The sequence below is a fragment of the Alexandromys fortis genome, unplaced genomic scaffold (assembly GCF_014885135.2).
Source record: "Alexandromys fortis isolate MF-2015 unplaced genomic scaffold, M_Fortis_MF-2015_v1.1 scaffold_277, whole genome shotgun sequence".
Taxonomy (NCBI): Eukaryota; Metazoa; Chordata; class Mammalia; order Rodentia; family Cricetidae; genus Alexandromys; species Alexandromys fortis.
This window is the reverse complement of record NW_026068153.1, coordinates 676,585-695,517: the sequence shown is the minus strand read 5'-3', so window position 1 is coordinate 695,517 and position 18,933 is coordinate 676,585. Positions and strand designations below refer to the sequence as shown.

At 42.8% G+C, this 18,933-nt stretch overlaps 1 protein-coding gene across 8 annotated transcripts in view; it reads left to right on the top strand.

The window, feature by feature from the left end:
* Kcnma1 (potassium calcium-activated channel subfamily M alpha 1) overlaps positions 1-18,933 on the top strand; it is a 717,904-nt gene that overhangs the window by 407,892 nt on the left and 291,079 nt on the right. For all 8 annotated transcript variants that reach the window (XM_050127309.1, XM_050127310.1, XM_050127305.1 and 5 more), the window contains exons 4-5: positions 12,456-12,549; positions 13,348-13,459. In XM_050127309.1, coding sequence (XP_049983266.1) covers positions 12,456-12,549; positions 13,348-13,459 — 206 coding nt within the window. The remainder of the gene's footprint in view (positions 1-12,455; positions 12,550-13,347; positions 13,460-18,933) is intronic.

The following is an 18,933-nucleotide window of genomic DNA, read 5'->3' as shown; positions in this document are numbered from 1 at the left end:
GAGTACTTTTAATTCTTTTTTTTTTTAATTTTTGTTATCAAATGTCTATCTTATCTTTCTGTCTTGTATTCTCGGGATGGACTTCTGTAAAATAGAACTGCCAGGATCTTGCTGGATGTGTGGCTGGTGTTATTTCACCTAAGTAGGTATTTTAAGTTGCAGAAAAACCGACTGTGAATGCCGGGAAAGGAAAGCTGGAGTGTTAACCAGCTCTAATGATCCCACCGTGGGAGGGAAAAGCCCTATAGTAATAGCTTGCCAGCGTACCTAGGCTAAAATGATGCAATTCAGCAGTTAGAGTAAAACAAAACTGAAAGCCTCTTGCCTCCCTTTCCTCTTTGGATTTCCATTTTCTTATATCTGGGGACTTGGTAGAGTCAAGCCCCTTCTACCCGCCATTTCTTCCCATTCTATTAGACATATCCTATTCACCCACTGAAGCAGACTTTGCTTAGACTTTCAAACATGTTCTTAAGGTAACCACTAAAGAGTCCTTTGCTTGAGTGTATTCTCCTTTCTGAAAGGAGCCTGGTGGAATTAGAGGGCGGCCCGTGCAGGCAGTGATTCAAACCCAGGGGCTGAAGTGCTCACCATTAGGGGAGCTTTTATCCAGGGCTCTCCCATAAGGAAACAGTTGTCTCTGTTCCTGGAAACACGCCCTGCTTCCTGCCACAGCGATGGGGTGGCTGCAGGGAGGCAGAGCGGTGATGAGAGGGTCCATCCAGGGGGCAAGGGAGACAGTCCTGAGAAGGCAGCTCCAGGGCACCCCGTCAGAGCACACTGCTATGCTTTCAAAGGGTTGTAGAAAACAGCTCCAGAGAGAAATCAGAGGCAGCCATAACATGACAAGGAGGAGCAGCAGGAAGAAGCTTGCTGCTTTCAGTTCAGAATCCTCCTCTCCAAATTTAGATCCAGAAGCCGAGTGCACACCATTGAAACCGTGGTAAGAGTTACTTCTGTTGGCCTGAAGCGATAAGCTGAATTTTGATAGATAAATGAATTCCACTGTGAACCAGCAGCAAGGGAGAAAGAAAAACATATAAAGGGAAAGAAATATTCCCAAAGCTAAGACATCAATTTCATAAAATAGATAAAAAAAAAGAACATATACTTGGGGATATGATTGTATAAGTATAGGGTTTGCTAAGGAATTCTCCCGGCCCTGTTAATGAGGACTCTTTGATTCCGAAAGTACCTTGTCCCACTGATCTCCTATAGTTTGCTTGGTCTCTACTGCCCAGGTTGCTTTATGACATTCCTAGGAAATTACTGTTCCTTCCCTGTGCTCAGAAGATTCATGCCTACTAATCAGCAGTCTCTCAGATTACCCCTTTTGGCTGTGATGCTGTGGCTCTGTGCAGAGCTCCCAAATAGGGGTACTTTAACAAAACATTCATGCCTCTGCTGTCAGCCAGAGACAGAGCTAACACATAGCGATTTTATTGCCATGTGTAGTCTAATTGTTTTCTATACTAGATGTCAGCAAGACTGGTGCCTGGTCTCTCCCAGGGCCTTAAAAAAATCCCCAGTAACAAAACAACCTCCTGATACCACAAACAGAGCTATCGCCAGCCGTTAGTGTCAACAAAATTCATCCCAGGCTGAGTGTGTGTGTGTTACTGGTTATTGCTTTTTATTCTTCAAGGAAAAGCAACAGATAAAGGGAATTGCTGATGCCTGATGCTACCAGGGCTCCTAACATTAGTACTAGGCAGAGCCTCGGTCCTGAAGGTCTTTGTTGGTGTAGACCTTGAGTAGACTACTCAAGTGGACATATGGTTGATGGGTATTAGAATTGAAGCTGTGGGGTAGTTAGTTGAGCTTTCCACTCGGAGTCCTTGCAGCTAAAATCAGAGTAAGGTAGCAGTGCCAAAGGCAACATCTCAAGGACAGGGGGTCCGGACCTAAGTAGCAACCAGTGAGTGACCTCCACGTGTCAGAGTCTAAAATCTGGAGAAGGCTCACAGAAAAGAATTGTCTTAACCGCTGCTTATAATAACAGCTGGAAGTCATAGTTATTTGAAAGCTTATTATGTGATGAACTTCAGCACACCAGCAGACTCACCCTCCTGTGCTGCTTTTGATAGGTAGAGGGGTCATGTTTTCCTTCCACAGCCTCTTCCACTTTCTGTATAAGGGCAAGAGCTTATTTGAGTAGCATTGATACCCAACTACCTTGAACTTCTTTTTTGTCTAGACTGCTTTCTTCATGAATGTTGACCCTGGGGCATTGCTTACCAGTGTGTAGATGTGGCTGCCCATTGGTCATCACTGTTCAGTGGTGATTGTCTGTGAACCTTTATTTAATACATGTGTGACAATGTCCAGAAATGGGAGCAGAAAGCACAGTGGTTTGGTGACTCCTCTTGCCCTGATCAAGGTACCCTTTGCCCAAGGCAGGTGTAAGAGGAAGCATAGTCTCAGCGGCCAGGGCCTTATTTAACCCTCTCACCACCTGCCAGGCTATATGTCCGAGTTCCCAGCTCTTTGTCTTGACCTGGGATTTTTCTCTGGCCTCTGTTTCCCTAAGCCCTCCCATTTGCTGGATAGACCAAAGGTGGGATTGGGGTTGGGGCAGGACATATGTCTGCTGCAGAACGCTGAGCATGTATGTGCACATTGCCTTTTTGTGTCTGCTACCCATACGCACATAGCTCTTGAGCTCTGTCCTTGAAGGACTCGCCATCTATACCTGGAATATACATCTGAGTGACAATTCACTTAGTACTTACTAAGTAATCCCCTTATATCTCTCTTCTTCTAGATAAATGAGACTCCTCTGCAAAGGGGGCAATGGCTATCATGCACAGGGGTAGAGAAGTGGGTGACCAGAGTGCATCCATTGTGGTTTCACTGTGAGTTTGGTAAAAAAAATCGCAGCAAGCAGCCCTTCCTTGGCAAGACTCTGTTTTTATGTAATAGCTTAACTCTGATTTATTACATAAAAGATGCTGGCAAATATGAACACTAATTCCACTCTGGTAACAACTGTGATTGACATAATTGTAGTCTGTAGTCAAGCTAGAGAAAATAAGCATTAGTGGGTAGGTTGTCTCGGACATCATTCCAGGATTCCAACAGTGAAAGAATACATTTATGGGAGTGCAGCTAGAGCAGAGTATTTACAAAGTGTTTGGCTGCTTCATTCCTGTGCTTCTCCTCCACATTCACACAAGCCAGCCAGGCGAATGGAACTGAAGATCTGGGAGGAAGAGTGGCCAGCCTCCCACGAGCCACTCATTAAAGTGACACAGGGCTTTCATTGTTAAGAAATCTTGGTTAATTATTTAGTATTTATGACACAGTATGACCGTCTTTCTGGGAATATCTTTTTCCCATTTTTATTTTTTGAATTTTACCCAAAATTAACATTCTGATGTATAGACTCTTACTGTGTGATAGTGAATTCTCCGATTAAGAGCTCACCGCATATCCAGTGAGTCTGTGGATCATATCAGAATATTTTTATAAGAATTCAGCTTGCCGGGCGAAGGTGGCGCACGCCTTTAATGCCAGCACTTGGGAGGCAGAGGCAGGCGGATCTCTGTGAGTTCGAGACCAGCCTGGTCTACAGAGCTAGTTCCAGGACAGGCTCCAAAGCCATAGAGAAACCCTGTCTCGAAAAACCAAAAAAAACAAAAAACAAAAAAAAAGATGAGATTCTCCCACCTGTCAAGCTGCCTCCACGTTGTACAGAGAGCTCCAGCGTAGATTTCATGAGTCATGTGTGGTAGACTTTTGGTGGGNGACAGGCTCCAAAGCCATAGAGAAACCCTGTCTCGAAAAAACCAAAAAAAAAAAAAAAAAAAAAAAAGAATTCAGCAATGCAGACATGAAAGGGGAAATGGAGCATAGAGATTATTAATCCTCTCAGTTTTCATTGCCTTTGGGGCATTTTTCCATTGGCAGTTGCTATTGTCATTACCACCGTTACTTAGCTATAAATATAAGTGTTATTGATTGAACGCATAGATATTTCTCCTTACATAAGCCTTGACATTTTGTCTCCTTATCCCCAGTTTACAGACGAGTAAACCAAGGCTTGGAGAGGTCATGTTGCTTCAACGACAGAATACAGGTCATAGGACACAACCAACTCATAAGCCATAGAACTAGGATTTTGAATCATCTGCCCAACTTGAAAACAACCCAGTTGCCCATTGGTGAAGAGGTTGACTTACAATTCACATGTTTTGCCTTTAAAATACTCAGGTGCATTTACATATAGAATGGGGTAAATATAAACACGGATAAGACACTGCTCTAATTTTCTGTTTTGTTGTCAACCAAAATTAGGCTTGGAGAGAAAAGGTCCCCCCGATTTAGAATTAGAATTAAGGACAGGAGCCCAAGCAGGAACCTGAAGCAAGAACTAAAACAGAGACGGTGGAAGAATACAGCTACTGGCTTGCTTTAGCTTTCTTATATAGGCCAGGCCCACCTGGGATGGCACCGCCCACAGTGGGCTGGGTTTTCCCACATAATTAGTAATTTAGAAAATGCCTCAGGACATAGCCATCGGCCGATCTGGTGGAGGCTATGCCTCGACTGAAATTCTCTTCCCAAATATGTCTGTCTGCATCACACCGACAAACACTAACGAGCACAGGCTCTTACCACCCGAGTTTTGGGATAACACGTTATCTGTGACTTTCATTGAGAAATCCAGCTTGCAAGGAACTGACATGTTTTGTCTCCTCATCAGCGATCTGTGTCATTTTCTTTGTCTCTGGGAAGAATGCTGTATTCTTAGGACTAATTACTCAGGTAGACACCCTGTGCCATGCGAATGCTCTGAGATGCACTGCTGTCGTTGTTGTTCAGAGCTGAAGATTACAGAGCACAGAAGGACTCGGCAGAGCAGCGAGGGTTCCCATGTCACCCCTCCGTGCTGCCTGTTCGTCTCAGCACAGTTCAGATGATCTATGTGCTTATTGCCATTGAATCCCATCTTGTCATCTGAGCACTGGCATAATTAAAAGCTGTTGTCAGGAAGATGAATAAATTATTGACACTAACCATAGCTAAGGACTTCCCGATAAAACCATTTAACAAGTGGGCTTGACATCATGGTAGATCAATACTACCGAGTGACAGAGAGTGTCTTCTATTTACATTGAAACAAGTGCAATATTCTTTAGGAAAAATGTACAACAAGTGCACTGTCTAAGAAGAATGCTTTAAGATTAAAGAAAGAACCAATCTGACGTAATTTTCATTAGCTTTGATCAATCATTAATCAGTCCACCTGTCAAAGATAGTGACATGGGAGACATCTATCTTAAGGATGTTCTTAGATAAAGTCCTAATGTAGATGGACAGAAGAGACTTGATTCGGTGTTTTAAATAAGAATATGAAAGTATAGTACTTTTTGAATGTATGGCCCCTCGCTGGTATTGTAAAATAAGATTTTTGGCCTTTTTTGGCATTTTAGAGTTATTTACTTCTACTTTATGTGTCTGGGTGTTTGGACTGCATGTCTGTCTGTGTACCACATGCATGCATGCAGTGCTAGTGAAGGGAAAAGGAGGACTGGATCCTCTGGAACTGGAGTTACAGGCAGGTGTTAGACACCATGTGGGTTCTGGGACCCGAGCCACTGTCTTCTGTGAGATCAAGAAGTGCTGCTAACTGGTTAAGTCATCTCTCAAACCCCCAATGATAAACTCTTCAGTGCATAACTCTGATCAGGTGCTCAAGAGGGGGTGTTAAGAAAAGTAAAGAAATACAAAGACAGATGTAAGTTGAGTTGTTCAGGACCTGTGATGCTGTCCACTTAAGATGGCAATAGTCCACAAACAGATTCAAGCCGTTTCAACGATTAATTAGCGTCTTCTCTCTCATAGTAGTTCCATTATTGTTATGAGTTCACAAGACACTGGGACCCAAAGTTGTATGGATAACACTGACTTACAGATCTGGATACACTGCAAAGACTCCCTTTATTCTTGATAGTTTGAATATTCAGGTACATATCATCCTCACAGGTAAAGTGAAGCACATATTTTGACCAATACATCCAGACATTAGCAAGAAAAACTTCACATTTGTGAGATCAATACTGCTCATTGGCTGAAGATGAGTTCTATAGAATCTATGTCTAAATGATGTCATCTTTCCTTTTGCTTTGATTGGATGAAATGGTGTGGAAAGTTTGTTAATCCCCAGCCCATAGTTAGGAAGGAATATTTAAGGGTTCAAATATTATCAGCTTCTACTGTATTCATTTTGCTTATTTTGGGAGGGTGCAGGGTCATATGTAGCCCAACGAGTCCTCTAACTCACTAAGTTCCCAAAGATGGCCTCCAACTACTGATCTTCATGTCTCTTTAGGGGTTTAAGGCAGAGAGAGAGAGAGAGAGAGAGAGAGAGAGAGAGAGAGAGAGAGAGAGAGAGAGATTGACTATGAATTGCAAAAGTTTTCGGGAGGATAACTGGGAACTCATCTTATGTAAGTATGTAAGTGAATGACATTATCTCTTCAGGTAGAACATTTCTGTTTCTAGAAACACTGGAGACCTAGGGAGGACTTCTTGAGATGATTGACTTTCCATATGCCCACTTTGACAGAACAGTGTTGGACATAGTTTAGATAATCCAGCTCCTCTGGATATTCCCAGACAAGCTCACAAATACATGAAGTCTTGCTAGGGTAGTTTAACTTCAGCATTCCATCAATTTACCCCCTTACTTTTGTATGAGCCTCTTGGGATGCTCAGTTAATATTGAACATTGTGTATTACCCATCTCCCTTTCCAAGGAGATAGCATTGCACTGAAAAGGTAATGTGAGATTATAATACAGCTACTTGATCCACATCCCAACTCAACTACTCAGAATTATGAACTTGAACAGATATTGACGTCTATGAGTTTCTTTTTGTAAATCAAAGATTTTAACAAATACATATTTTATGTAATCCTCTTGTGAGGGTCAAATTCATGAGTATATGTAAATGCTATATAGTTGAAATGAAGAGTTGAACATGAACTGAATGAGGCTCTTCCCAATCCCAGAGCTATAGAAATTCACCTATGAGGGGCTTGAGAGATAGCTCAGTGGTTAGGATTTTCCCTTGAACCTGGGTCCAATTTCTAGCACCGTAATGTTAGCTTAATAACCATCTGTCATTCTAGTTCCAGGAGACCAGATGCCATCTTCTGGCCTCTACAGGAAATGCATGCACATGGTACATAGATATATGTGTAAGCAAAACACTCATAGACAAAATAAAAATGAGTAAATTGGTTTTTAAGGGTATACTTTAAAATCCCTCATAGATGAAGGAAAATCTGTAAGGATACATATTGTTTGTATATAAGTTATACACAAGGATTCGAGTTATCTGGTGAATCAAGTTTTTGAAGGCTACTGCAGTTAGAACACAAATGGACAAGAGCACTTGAAAAAGTCACACCACAACACAGATTTAGAGCTGACAATATTTGGGTCTCATTCCTGATGGAACAAAGTAATCAGTTTGCAGTAACAACCAAAACAAAACAAAAAAACTGTAGAACTTTAGAAGGAAGTAGGTTTTGGAGTTTCTTTGCACCTGGGCTCAGAGTTGGTATTTGAAACAGGAAGGTCCCTAATGCTCCATGAATGACATCTTTTAATTAGATTAATCTAGCAGCATTGCAGATGTGAGCTGGATGAGTAGAGTCTGCTATCATTAAGCTTATTGAATTGATTCATGTCTGCAGTGCCTTGAGTCTGACCTCTTGTGTGTAATCCTGGTGGGGCTTGAGAAGGCTCCATTCAATTTTAAAAGGAACTAGCCTTCAAGAGTGGGGGGAATCAGAATGTTAGAAATTATTATACAAAGTGCTACTTTGCTTCCCTACCAGTCGCTTTCCTATTCTATCATTCCGAATGCTTGTTGTGTTCCTAAGATGCTTAGCATTTTTTTATTTCCTGTAAGGAAAGCACCATCCCCTTCACCCCTCCTCATCTAGACTTTGTCAGTTTTCCCTTTTAATCTAGAACTGAGAATGTACTCAGCGGGTACGCTGATTGTTAATTGTCCACCGTTGAATCATGTAAGGTGGTATTGTAATCACACCCCTGTTCTTTTCCATATCTGAAACTGAAAGTATCTGTTCAAGCCTTGATCTTAGCGATTAGTTAAGTGGTATGCATCTGGTTGTCTGTGGACAGGCTCAATCTCTTTAATCTTCTCTGTTCAGGTCTGGATGGGCGTCTTCTTGAGTAATGGTACCTGTAAGTAGTGTGCAGTTCCTAGGAATGCCTTCAGAAGTCATGGTTAGCAAAGTGGGGTCCCTGAACTGTTGTTTGGGAGCCTGGGAGAAAAGGCCAACGTTAGACCCCTAATCCAGAGTAAGGAATCAGGAACTGGAGCCAAGGCCTATGAAGGCCAGAGTCTGACAACCAGAGTCTGGAAAAAATAGCCTCATGGAGTTGGGCAGCCATAGGCAGGAGATAGAAAAACAGCATTTGGGGATATGAGGAGAAGTGTGGAGGGTTAGGAGAAATGTTGGCACTTCCTGCTTCAAGATGACACAAGATTCCAAAGAGTGGCCTTGTGCTCTGACAAGTTCCAAAGCCAAGTCCAGAAAGTTCTACCTATTGAATCATCATACTGAACCTATTTACAGGAAAATGTATTGTTTAGGATATGTAGAAAGGGATCCATTTTCCATACAGAGTGTCTTATTTCCTTTGTAGACAGCTGCATGCTAAGCAAATGCTTTCAAGAAGTTCATTTTCAGCTATGCCCCATATTGCACATGTCTCAACAGAAGGAACTTCTTAGTGTGGATCTTTGGAAAGATCCTCGATCTTAGATTCCTGGTCAAGACATTAAATGTCCCAAAGGCTTCAGTATCACACCCAATCTGTATAGATTGTGGGAGCCTAGGAATGAAAATTCCATCGGATATAAGGATAACATGCTCTACTTACCTAGTTATTCATTAACTAGGAATGGATTAGGGTTGGCCAGATTGCTGCTGTCAGTGTTAGAACTGGTGTCTTTCTATTCTTAACCCCTCTACCCATGATTGGCATTGCACGTTCACCCAAAGCCTTTTCTGATGTGGGCATGCCTCATCAGAATGGCAATCTAAATTTAAGAATGTGACTCAGAATCCTTTTCTTTTGTAGTTTTAAATAGCAGCCCCGTTTCCCGGCTGCCATCTGCAGATGTAGACAAGGAAACCCTGGCGCTTTACACAAGACCGAAGAGGCGCTTCCATTTCGGTTCCCTCCTGCAATGAGTAATAATCACTAAGAGAAAGTCTCTTGGGGAGAAAAATAAATCCTGAGAGGCCAACCTTTTGGCTCTTGAGTTACGGATTATCTTTTGAAAAGATCAGTAAACTCCATGGGTTGTTTCCATTTGGGGAATGAAATAATGGGGCTTTGGATCTCCACTCTGTGGTCTCTGATTGTGCGAGAGCATGAACTATAGGCACTCAGAGGATTTATCTCAGAATGGATCCTGATAAATAGTTCCCTTGCTACTTGAAACACCGTGCAGGGTGTTGTTCCGGGCATTCCCATTGCAGGGGAAGTTGCTAAAAGAGATAGAAAATGTGTCACCAGAATGCTTCCATTCCACCTGACTTCCCAGAGACTCAGTTCAGTTTCTGCCTCAGAATTTCCCACCTCTTGCCCTTTACCCCAACCTTGTTCCATAGCTCAGGATGTATTTCTGTTACCTTGTACCTCAGCCAAAAAAAACAGCCACTCAAAGCAGCAGAACAGCTTCTATTTTATTGTTTTAGCTCAAAGTGTAGAACTCAGTGAATAGTAAGGAGGTGATGGTTAAGTCAGTTTTAAATTTTGAGCAGCCAGTGACAAGGTCTATTATGTTTTCTGAATACTTTTTATACATGGGGATGGAATGTTGAGATTTGGTTTTCAACGTGGCATCTTTTTAGAGTAAAGTCTTTTCATTGTTGCACTTAAACACTGTGTGATATGGAAAGCACCAGAACAAAAGAACTGACCAGGAAATCAAGGAACAATGGGGAAGAGTTGCTGTGGCCTGATGGTTAATACTTTCTTGAATATCTCTTCCCATTTCTATTGAACAAAAGTAACCACAGTGACACTTAAATGTTATCTCTCTAATAGAGTCCAGAAAAATGTTTTCCTAGAAGTTCCTAAATTAATCCACAAACTCATGGAATTAATAGGCACTAGAGAATTAACAAGATTCCCTAAATGCCACCAATATCTCCTTCCATGACTATTGGGAGAGCAATATTGAGCTTATTTCTTGGCTTTAATGAGGTAATTATGGATTTTCCTTGGTGAACTTGAACCCAAGGCCTTCCTTTGGTTCCCTTGACACTGTGTACAACTAAATCTGTGACTATGTACTTTCAATGTGGAATCCAAGTTCCTGCCAGCACAGTGGTACATGAGTGTGATGCTTATACAAATCTCCTGCATCTTCACTCACTTGTTCTCTTGCACACACACACACACACACACACACACACACACAGACACAGACACACACACATGCAGACACACACACACAGACACACACACACACATGCAGACACACACACACGCAGACACACACACACATGCAGACACACACACATGCAGACACACACACACACATGCAGACACACACACACACACCTCTTAATTTTCAGTAGTATATCCTGCCAGTGGCTCTCTCACCACAGAGATACATACTGTCAACTTAAGATCCCTGGGATCTGGAGTAGATCTTTCCTGTCACCCTTCATGCATATTTTAGGAACACACTGTACTCTTGATGTTGATAATACCACACCATGGCTTAAGAATTATAAACATGTCCCTTGTTACCTACAGGCCCTAGTTTTCATTTAAGTTCATGCTTGGGCAGGGACAAAAAGAACAATGGTAGGCCGCTTCGTGTAAGCTTTTGTTCCTGCCTCTTTTCAGCCCTGGACTAACCAGATTCCCTTCTGTCTCCCCTCTCACTTTTCTTGCTTTAGTGAGAACTCGGCAGTTGTCATTTCCTCTGTAAAACAACCATTTTCTATAGCTTTTGTTCAGTCGGCTTACTTTGTAAATGCAAGAATAGGTTTCTCTGCCTTTGTGTGCAGAGGGTTACCACATATCAGTGGTTTGGAACATGACCAGGGGCATGTTTGGTTTGTAATCCCAATGAAGAACGGGAAAAGCCAATGCATGTCACATGACTGGAGGTTCCCATAGATTGACTTACCTCTGAGTGGGCCCTGCATTCCTAGGCTGCACCAATTCCTGCCTGTTGAACAGCCAAGCATTGCCCTGATTGAAGTACAACTATACTAACTGGTATCTTATGCAATGATTTCTAAAGTGGCAACGCTGCTCAGAAATCTTTCCTGATGCACCTCTGCAGTTCCTTGACTCATGGTCGGGGAGGTCCAGCTTGCTTCCCATCTGAAGAATTCGGGGGTCCCTCCATTCTCCCTCCCTTTTTCTCATCTCACTGTCTTATTATTCCCGGCCTGGATGCTTCCATTTGCTTATAGACAGCAGTCTACTGAAATTTCTGTTATAGTTTTGATATGTCTGTGAGACTTTGGTGCTTCCCACCTGCTCCAACCTTCGGCACTGTTCACACAGAGATGTTCTGATCAGTTTGCTGTGGGAACTCTCATGGAAGCCTTGTACCAGTTTGTATAGTAGTACCCTTTGGAACTGCCGATTCTTGAACAAAATAGAAGTGTGCGGGGGGGGGGGGGAGGAGAGGGTGCGCATTGGCTGCTTGGCACACACACAACAAAGCCCATTAACCTGCATGCCAACGACAACAACAAACAAAATTAACCCTTAGAGTACTGCTTCCATACATTAGTTTAATGGTCTTGAATTTTATTGTTGAACATTGCTTCCTTCCCCAGTGCAGAGTACCACACAAGAAGTCCATGCTTAGACTAGCTAGAACGGTAACCAGGAGCCTCTCCTCCAGAGCTGTCCTGAGATGCTCCTGAGTCCTTTACAAATTTGCTAATAGCTTTTCTAAGATCCAGACATAGCTACTGGAAAATGGGCTCCACTTCTAATGGGCTGGAGGGCATAGGATCTGATATTTTAGCCTTGTGATAAGTCCTTTTAATTGAAGAAATCAGTTCTTTAAGGGTTAATGTGAAATCAAGGAATTTGGTAGTCCTTCCTGCTTGTCCTTCCTCCAAGGAGTCTGCATGACCTTCCTTTGAGTCTCAGATCAACTGTTGAATGATGATAAAAAAAAAATATCTACAATTGCCACCACCACCCCCCAGCAAATAAAAGAAGAAAACACTGAATGGTTGAATGGAAACCCCTTTGGCAGTGCTTGCTTGATGGTCACAAGGGGTAGAAAGACCAAATGTATTCAATGAACGTCCATTTTGTCCTCTACCCCACCCACCATTTCTCAGCATTGTGGAAGCTGTGACGAGATTTTCTTTGTCTTTTATTTACCTCTTGCTTTTTCTTCTTCCCATCCTAATAGCCCAATAGAATCCTGCCAGAATTTCTACAAAGATTTCACATTACAGATCGACATGGCTTTCAACGTGTTCTTCCTTCTCTACTTTGGCTTGCGGGTAAGTTTGGCGGCATCTCCCAGGAGTAGCACGGTGGGGTAGGAGAATCTGAAACGCCAGGATAACATGCCACCCAGGACCCAGGCAAGGAGACGCCTGAGGTCCCCATGGTGGGCTGCACACCTGCTTTCTATTCTTAGGTCTATGGGAAAGTGCATTGCATAGCTGGACATTTTCTGTAATATGTGCTTAATATAGTTCAAGGAAAGGGCCTGAAACAATGGCATCTTCACTGTCTCAGTGTTCCTAAATTTCTAACATATTCAAACACGAATGTGTTTTTCTATTAAAAGGTAAACTGAACAAAAGTATCTTAAGCTCATCAATTTATCTTTAGCAGTGTTGAGATCGCCACTGTCAGAGCCAACTAGGGGTGAAGGTTGGTGGGATTCGGGGGCCCATACTAGATAAATGGTACTCATGAGCAGTTTTGTATGAAATGGGAATTGCAGACATGTGCGTGAATGAGTATATATGTGCTTCATTCACAGTTAAATTTACCGTAGAAAGTCCCAGGGAAGTGAGTTTCCTCATCCTCCATGATCCACAGGATCCACAGGAAAGTATATTGTCTGATCATTTCCCAAGGCCTGTGTGGCATATAGTCACTTTCTTAAAAAGGTTATGCGTTCACCCAAACAAGCTAGCGATTGGTATACAGGATAATATGAGAAGAATGGAGTGTCATCCTCCAGACTCCGCAGAAATCCAACGTTGGTCCTTTGACAAAAGGACATATAGTAAATGCTAGCACCATCCCTCTCATTTTGTCTTTCTGTCTTATTTCTTTCCCCCCAGTTTATTGCAGCCAACGATAAGCTGTGGTTCTGGCTGGAAGTGAATTCTGTAGTAGATTTCTTCACAGTGCCTCCCGTGTTTGTGTCTGTGTACTTAAACAGAAGTTGGCTTGGTAAGTCAGACTATTTTGCCTTCTTGCTGACTCTTAAGGTAGGATGGGTTAAGGATTTTAGAACTGGATGGTGACAGCCCAGAAGGATCAGCTAAGCTAAGGCTTCAGATGGTTTTATCACTGCTGAAGTCCCATGGTCATCACCGTAAGAGCCGGGACTTCTGTGGTACGTAGTTCTGTCTGTTGTCACTCTGCAAATGAGAGTCATAATTGGTTAAAGAAACCCATGGGAACAAGGCCCGTCTTCAGAGTACCAGGTTCTGATGCCCCAGAAGACCTGCCTGCCTGCCAGAGTTGGTTCTGTCTCCTGGTGAGGTCTATCTATAGTTACAAACTCCGGGGTGAGGCAGAACAAGATGAAACATTTCAAGTCACTTTGGTATCACAGGCTACACAACTCCCTCTCTGGGTGCGGGGACATACCTAGGTGCTAAGTTCAGCAGGTTACTCCAGAATCAAGACTAGGACAGGAAAATGGTCACAAAACCTAACTAGCTCCAAGAATGCGTAGATTGACAGGTCCTTGTTCCTCTTTGATGCTGTGTATTTTTTAACAATATTTCTGCTCCTATGATGTTGACTGAGGAACAGGCCAAAACGGAATTTGAGAAACTTATTTTAGAATTTTCTCTGTCTTTGCTTTCAGACGTTTTTATTTGTTTCTTTGGTTGGTTGCTTTTGTCTTTTGTGTTTTGTTGTTTTGATTTTTAATGGTCATGGGGGTAAGAGTTCATATATTTCACAAATAACATATGTATATTGGAACCACTGAAAACTTTGAAATACCGACAAAGAAAACAGCAGGCATCTTTTCTCCTTTTGTCCTTCCCAGACCCACCCCCCACCCCGGATACCTGGTGTTAATAATCTACACACCTTTCTGTAAGCTCATCCTTCACCACACATAAACAAATGGATGTACACACACTTATAGTCACACATTAGAGGGATGATGATATTCCCATAAGAAATTCTTTCAAATAGCTATATTCCACTGCAATTTAGCTCTTATAGTAACACGTGATCGACATCCCTTCAGCTCTGGGATAAGGGAAATGTCATAGCCATTTGGGTAAAATTCCATTTTCTGCTTGTTTTATAGTGGAGCTATAGGACCTAATGGATCACCTGGATGCTTTCTTTGCTACTCTGAACAGTGCTTTCATAAACAGTGTCAAGCATATATTTGTGAAATTCTATTTCTATCGATATTTCCATATTACCAGAAGAGGAAATGCCAAATAAAAGAGCATGAATAATTTATTTTGTAGACATTGTTAGATAATGTTCTAAAAATATCGTATGGAGATGTGCTTGCATCGTGCAAGGCACTGGGTCGCCACAGTGGTTGCCCACACACTCTTCGATGTATGTGTGTAAAGGCGCCTGCGTGTGTGGATATCCTTAATTAGAGCCCCAGCACCCTGGCTTCTCATTCCAATCATATTCACTTATTGCCTAGTGGAAGAGTTCTCTTCCTGGCTCTGAGATGTGCTTGCTGAGAATGGTTTTCTTGTCAGTATGCCAACATCACAAAAGGCACATGCAGATCTGAGGTGTGTCCTGAGTGTGGCCCTGAGCTGGGGCTGACTGGCTTTGTGATCTGGGGTCTCTGTTTCTTCACTTCGCCCGGGAAGGACATAGACAGAGAGTCCTGCCTTACAGTCTGGGAAGGGCAAGAAACTAGGGACTTAGGAAACCTGTAAACAATGCCATCTGGTGGGGAGTTCCAATGTTGGAACTGAAAACACAACACTGGCCTGCTGGACTATGAAATCATCATAATAATAATAGTAATAATCACAACAATAAAAAGAACCTGTTCACCCTTATAGAAGAAAACATCTTTAATGAAATACTTTTGCTTCTTAGTAACTGCCCTTGGGTGCAATCCCAAACCTTCCGGCCTGTTGTAGAGGAGTCCTTCAGACTCAAGTCAGCTCCAGGAGGTTCCTCGGTCTGACTTAATACATAGAATACTTCTCTGGGAAACAACCATTGAACTCATGAGTCACCATGGTAACAAGTGAGCATTCTCAGGTAACAGGACTTTAAAGCAGGAAAAGGACCATTAGGTGTAAACATTTGGGACAGCTTTGTCCTCATCCTGCAAAGGGGAGGAATACTGCCTTCACTGGCTGGGATTTGAGATAAAGTACAAGATATAAGTCTACCCCAATGCTACACACCCTTTGGAGTGTGGGAACAGATGATATTGCTGGCACTATGGTGATTAAAAAACAGAGGTAACACCACAGCCTGTATCTTTTTTAGTGCCCAACCCATACCATGTTGCAGTTCTTATCCTTGGTATAGGCTTATGTATTGTATAATAAAGCAGATATGGTTGCATATGTCATGTTGCACACTCAACAGTACAATCAACATAATGGCAGTGGGTATTCAGAGGCTTCCGTGTGGGTCCTACTGCCCCTCAGCTTCATCTGCACTCCATCTTCAGAGCAAACCTATGAGGTCGGCATTGTTAACTACTCCGTGTTTGCAGATCAGGCACCTGAAGCTCAGAGATGCTGACTTGTCCTGGTTCACATAGCCTGAAAGTGGGCAATTTACTCCAGTCTGACTACTTGATGTCCACACTCTTTTTCTGATCTTGGGGGCTTCTTTAACATTGGAACACTGGGCGTTTTGAGGAGTGAGTTGGGAAAGGCTGTGCCTCCTCTGCTGCTTGGTTGGCATCCCTCCATCACTACCCCACTCATCCTGTGACACCTCACTTGAGGCAGGAAGGGAGGGGAAGAGCTGATCTAAGCGGATGCATTTCCATCTCTCCTCTTTCACACTCCTCCTTGCCCACCTCCAGTTTCTAGAAATGCCATGAGAACCAGAAAGGTACACAGAACTGGCGTGGTATCTCCCAAGTTTCAAGGCGCCTCAGCAGCTGGTGGAACTTGCAGAGGACCAAGGGACTTCCAAATAGATCAGAATCCAGCCCTCTTTTCTGTCCCAGCTCAATTGGCTTTTCCTCAGCTACTTTATGCAAGATCGCCTTATCTGCCCCCACCCTGCTTCCTCAGTGTTGTCTTCTATAAAAGGAAAAGGATGATAACAATGGCAGTCCCTTTGCTGGAATTACAGCAGGGCTTTGATGGGGCAATGTGCAGTGTATGTTACATACCAAGAACGTTGTGCAAGCTTTGTTAGCAGGGCAGTAGCCACCCAGGCCTCACTCTCTGCACAAAAGGAACAGATAGAGCAGAATGGAACCCCACAAAAGGCAGCAGGGTGGGAAGGCATCTATGCCTGCAGATGGTGAGGCCCAGCTTGTTTTAATTCCTGTTCCCACAATATGGGCCCTTTCATTGTTTTCCTTACAAAAATCCTTCCCCTGACCACTAAAAATACGTGTGCCCTGAAATGAGAGGTGGATCTTATTTTGAGACATGAACAACATGTTCTGGAGAACTCATCTGTCTGTTCCTTTGGGAACTACCCCAGGGGAGGTTAGCTGTGCTCTCTTTGTGTGCCTAGATGTTTGTGTGGAGGGTCGTCTCCTGTAGTTAGAGGATGCCATAGGAGAAACTCACTGATGTACTAATGCACCTTCTATTATCTTGATGCTGGAGCTGAATGAAACCCAAGGTCTTTCTTGTGCTAGACAGATGCTTTCTCACTGAGTCAGTTATACACCTGCTGAACCCCATTTTTTAAAATAATGTTTTCTTTATTATCTATTATGTGTACAGTGTTCTGCCTGCATGTACACCTGCAGGCCAGACGAGGGCATCAGATCTCATTACAGATGGTAGTGAGCCACCATATGGTTGCTGTGAATTGGACTCAAGACCTTTGGAAGAGCAGTCAGTGCTCTTAGCCTCTGAGCCATCTCGCCAGCCCCACCTAACCCATTTTTATCGAGCATCTGTTGTGTGCTTAGCGCTAGGTTAGGAGTATCTCAGGCACAGCATACCATTTTGTTGTGTTATGATTTCTAACAGGTTTCACCCCAGTTCTCTGACTGGCATAATGGGGAACATGATTAGAGCCACTGTTGACTGGAACCATCAATGAAAAACTAACCCTGTCTTATTCACTGTGAGCCCAATCTTAGACTTTAACCCCATCAACAAATTTCAGCAGAAAACAGAATGCTCTAGTAAGAAATAGAAAGATGAGTTAGTGGCCAGTCACAGGGATAAAGAAAGCAATTGGGAATATCTTTCTTTTTTCTCTTTCTTTCTTTCTTTTCTTTTTCTTTTTCTTTTTCTTTCTTTCTTTTTTTTTTTTTTTTTTGAGACAGGGTTTCTCTGTAGCTTTGGAGCCTGTCCTGGAACTAGCTCTTGTAGACCAGGCTGGCTTTGAACTCACAGAGACCCGCCTGCCTCTGCCTCCCAAGTGCTACAATTAAAGGTGTATGCCACCACTGCCTGACACAATTGGAGATATTTACCTATAAATATATGCCTAAGTGTTCTTTCTTTGTATGACAAGATGAGTAAAAATAAAATTGTGCATAGTGTGTGTGTGTGTGTTTGTATGTATGTGTGTAAGTATTTAGAGACAGCACCAATAGAAAAAAAAACATAGTTCCTGTCTGAGGATAAGTTTCAATCTTATTTTGGAAACAAGATAAACAGACATGAAATGAGAGAAGGTAACACTACCTACTATGTAATTAAGCCCAGAATTGCCAGGTCCAGCAGAAAACCTGTGGGTGTTCAGAGCAGAGTGTGTGCAAGCCTGTGTGGGGGCCAGGGGTGCAGAAGGCTCTGTGGAACACTGGGCCTCAGCCGAGGCTGGGGATGCAGGGCAGAGGTGGGCAGCGAAGAGGAGGGTGACTCTCGAAGGAAAGAGAACTCCATTGCAGGGTAGCATGTGCTCGTGGAAGGTAGTATCATTGATAGGAAGGCATCTTTCTTGAGCCCAGGTCAGCTTTACCACCCTAGGAGCTAGCTATAGTGGTTTCCTCCTGATACAGACACCCATCACTGCAATGCTGAATCTTAAGACAACCTCCGTCTATTATCTCCTAGTTCTTTAGTCCAGCTTGGCTCTGGCTAAGATAAGATAAAGATATCTTCAAGGGATGGGAAGATGGATCCATTAGTTAAAAAAATACTTTTTTCTCAAGCTTGGGAACCTAAATTTAATCCTTAGCACCCACATATAAGGCTTTGAATGGCAGGCGTTCTTGTAATCCCAGCACTGGGGAAGCAGAGATAAGTGGATTCCTAGGGCTCAGTGGGCAGCCAGCCTCAAGCCATTGAAAGACCATGTTTAAAAAGATAGTATGGCTCTCCTTCTTATTTAGCTTCTCTAAGAACCCGAATTATAGGCTCAATGTCCTTTATTTATGGCTAGAAACCAAATATGAGTGAGTACATCCCATGTTCCTCTTTTTGGGTCTGGCTTACCTCACTCAGGATAGTGTTTTCTATTTCCATCCATTTGCCTGCAAACTTCAAGAAGTCCTTGTTTTTTACTGCTGAGTAGTACTCTAATATGTATATATT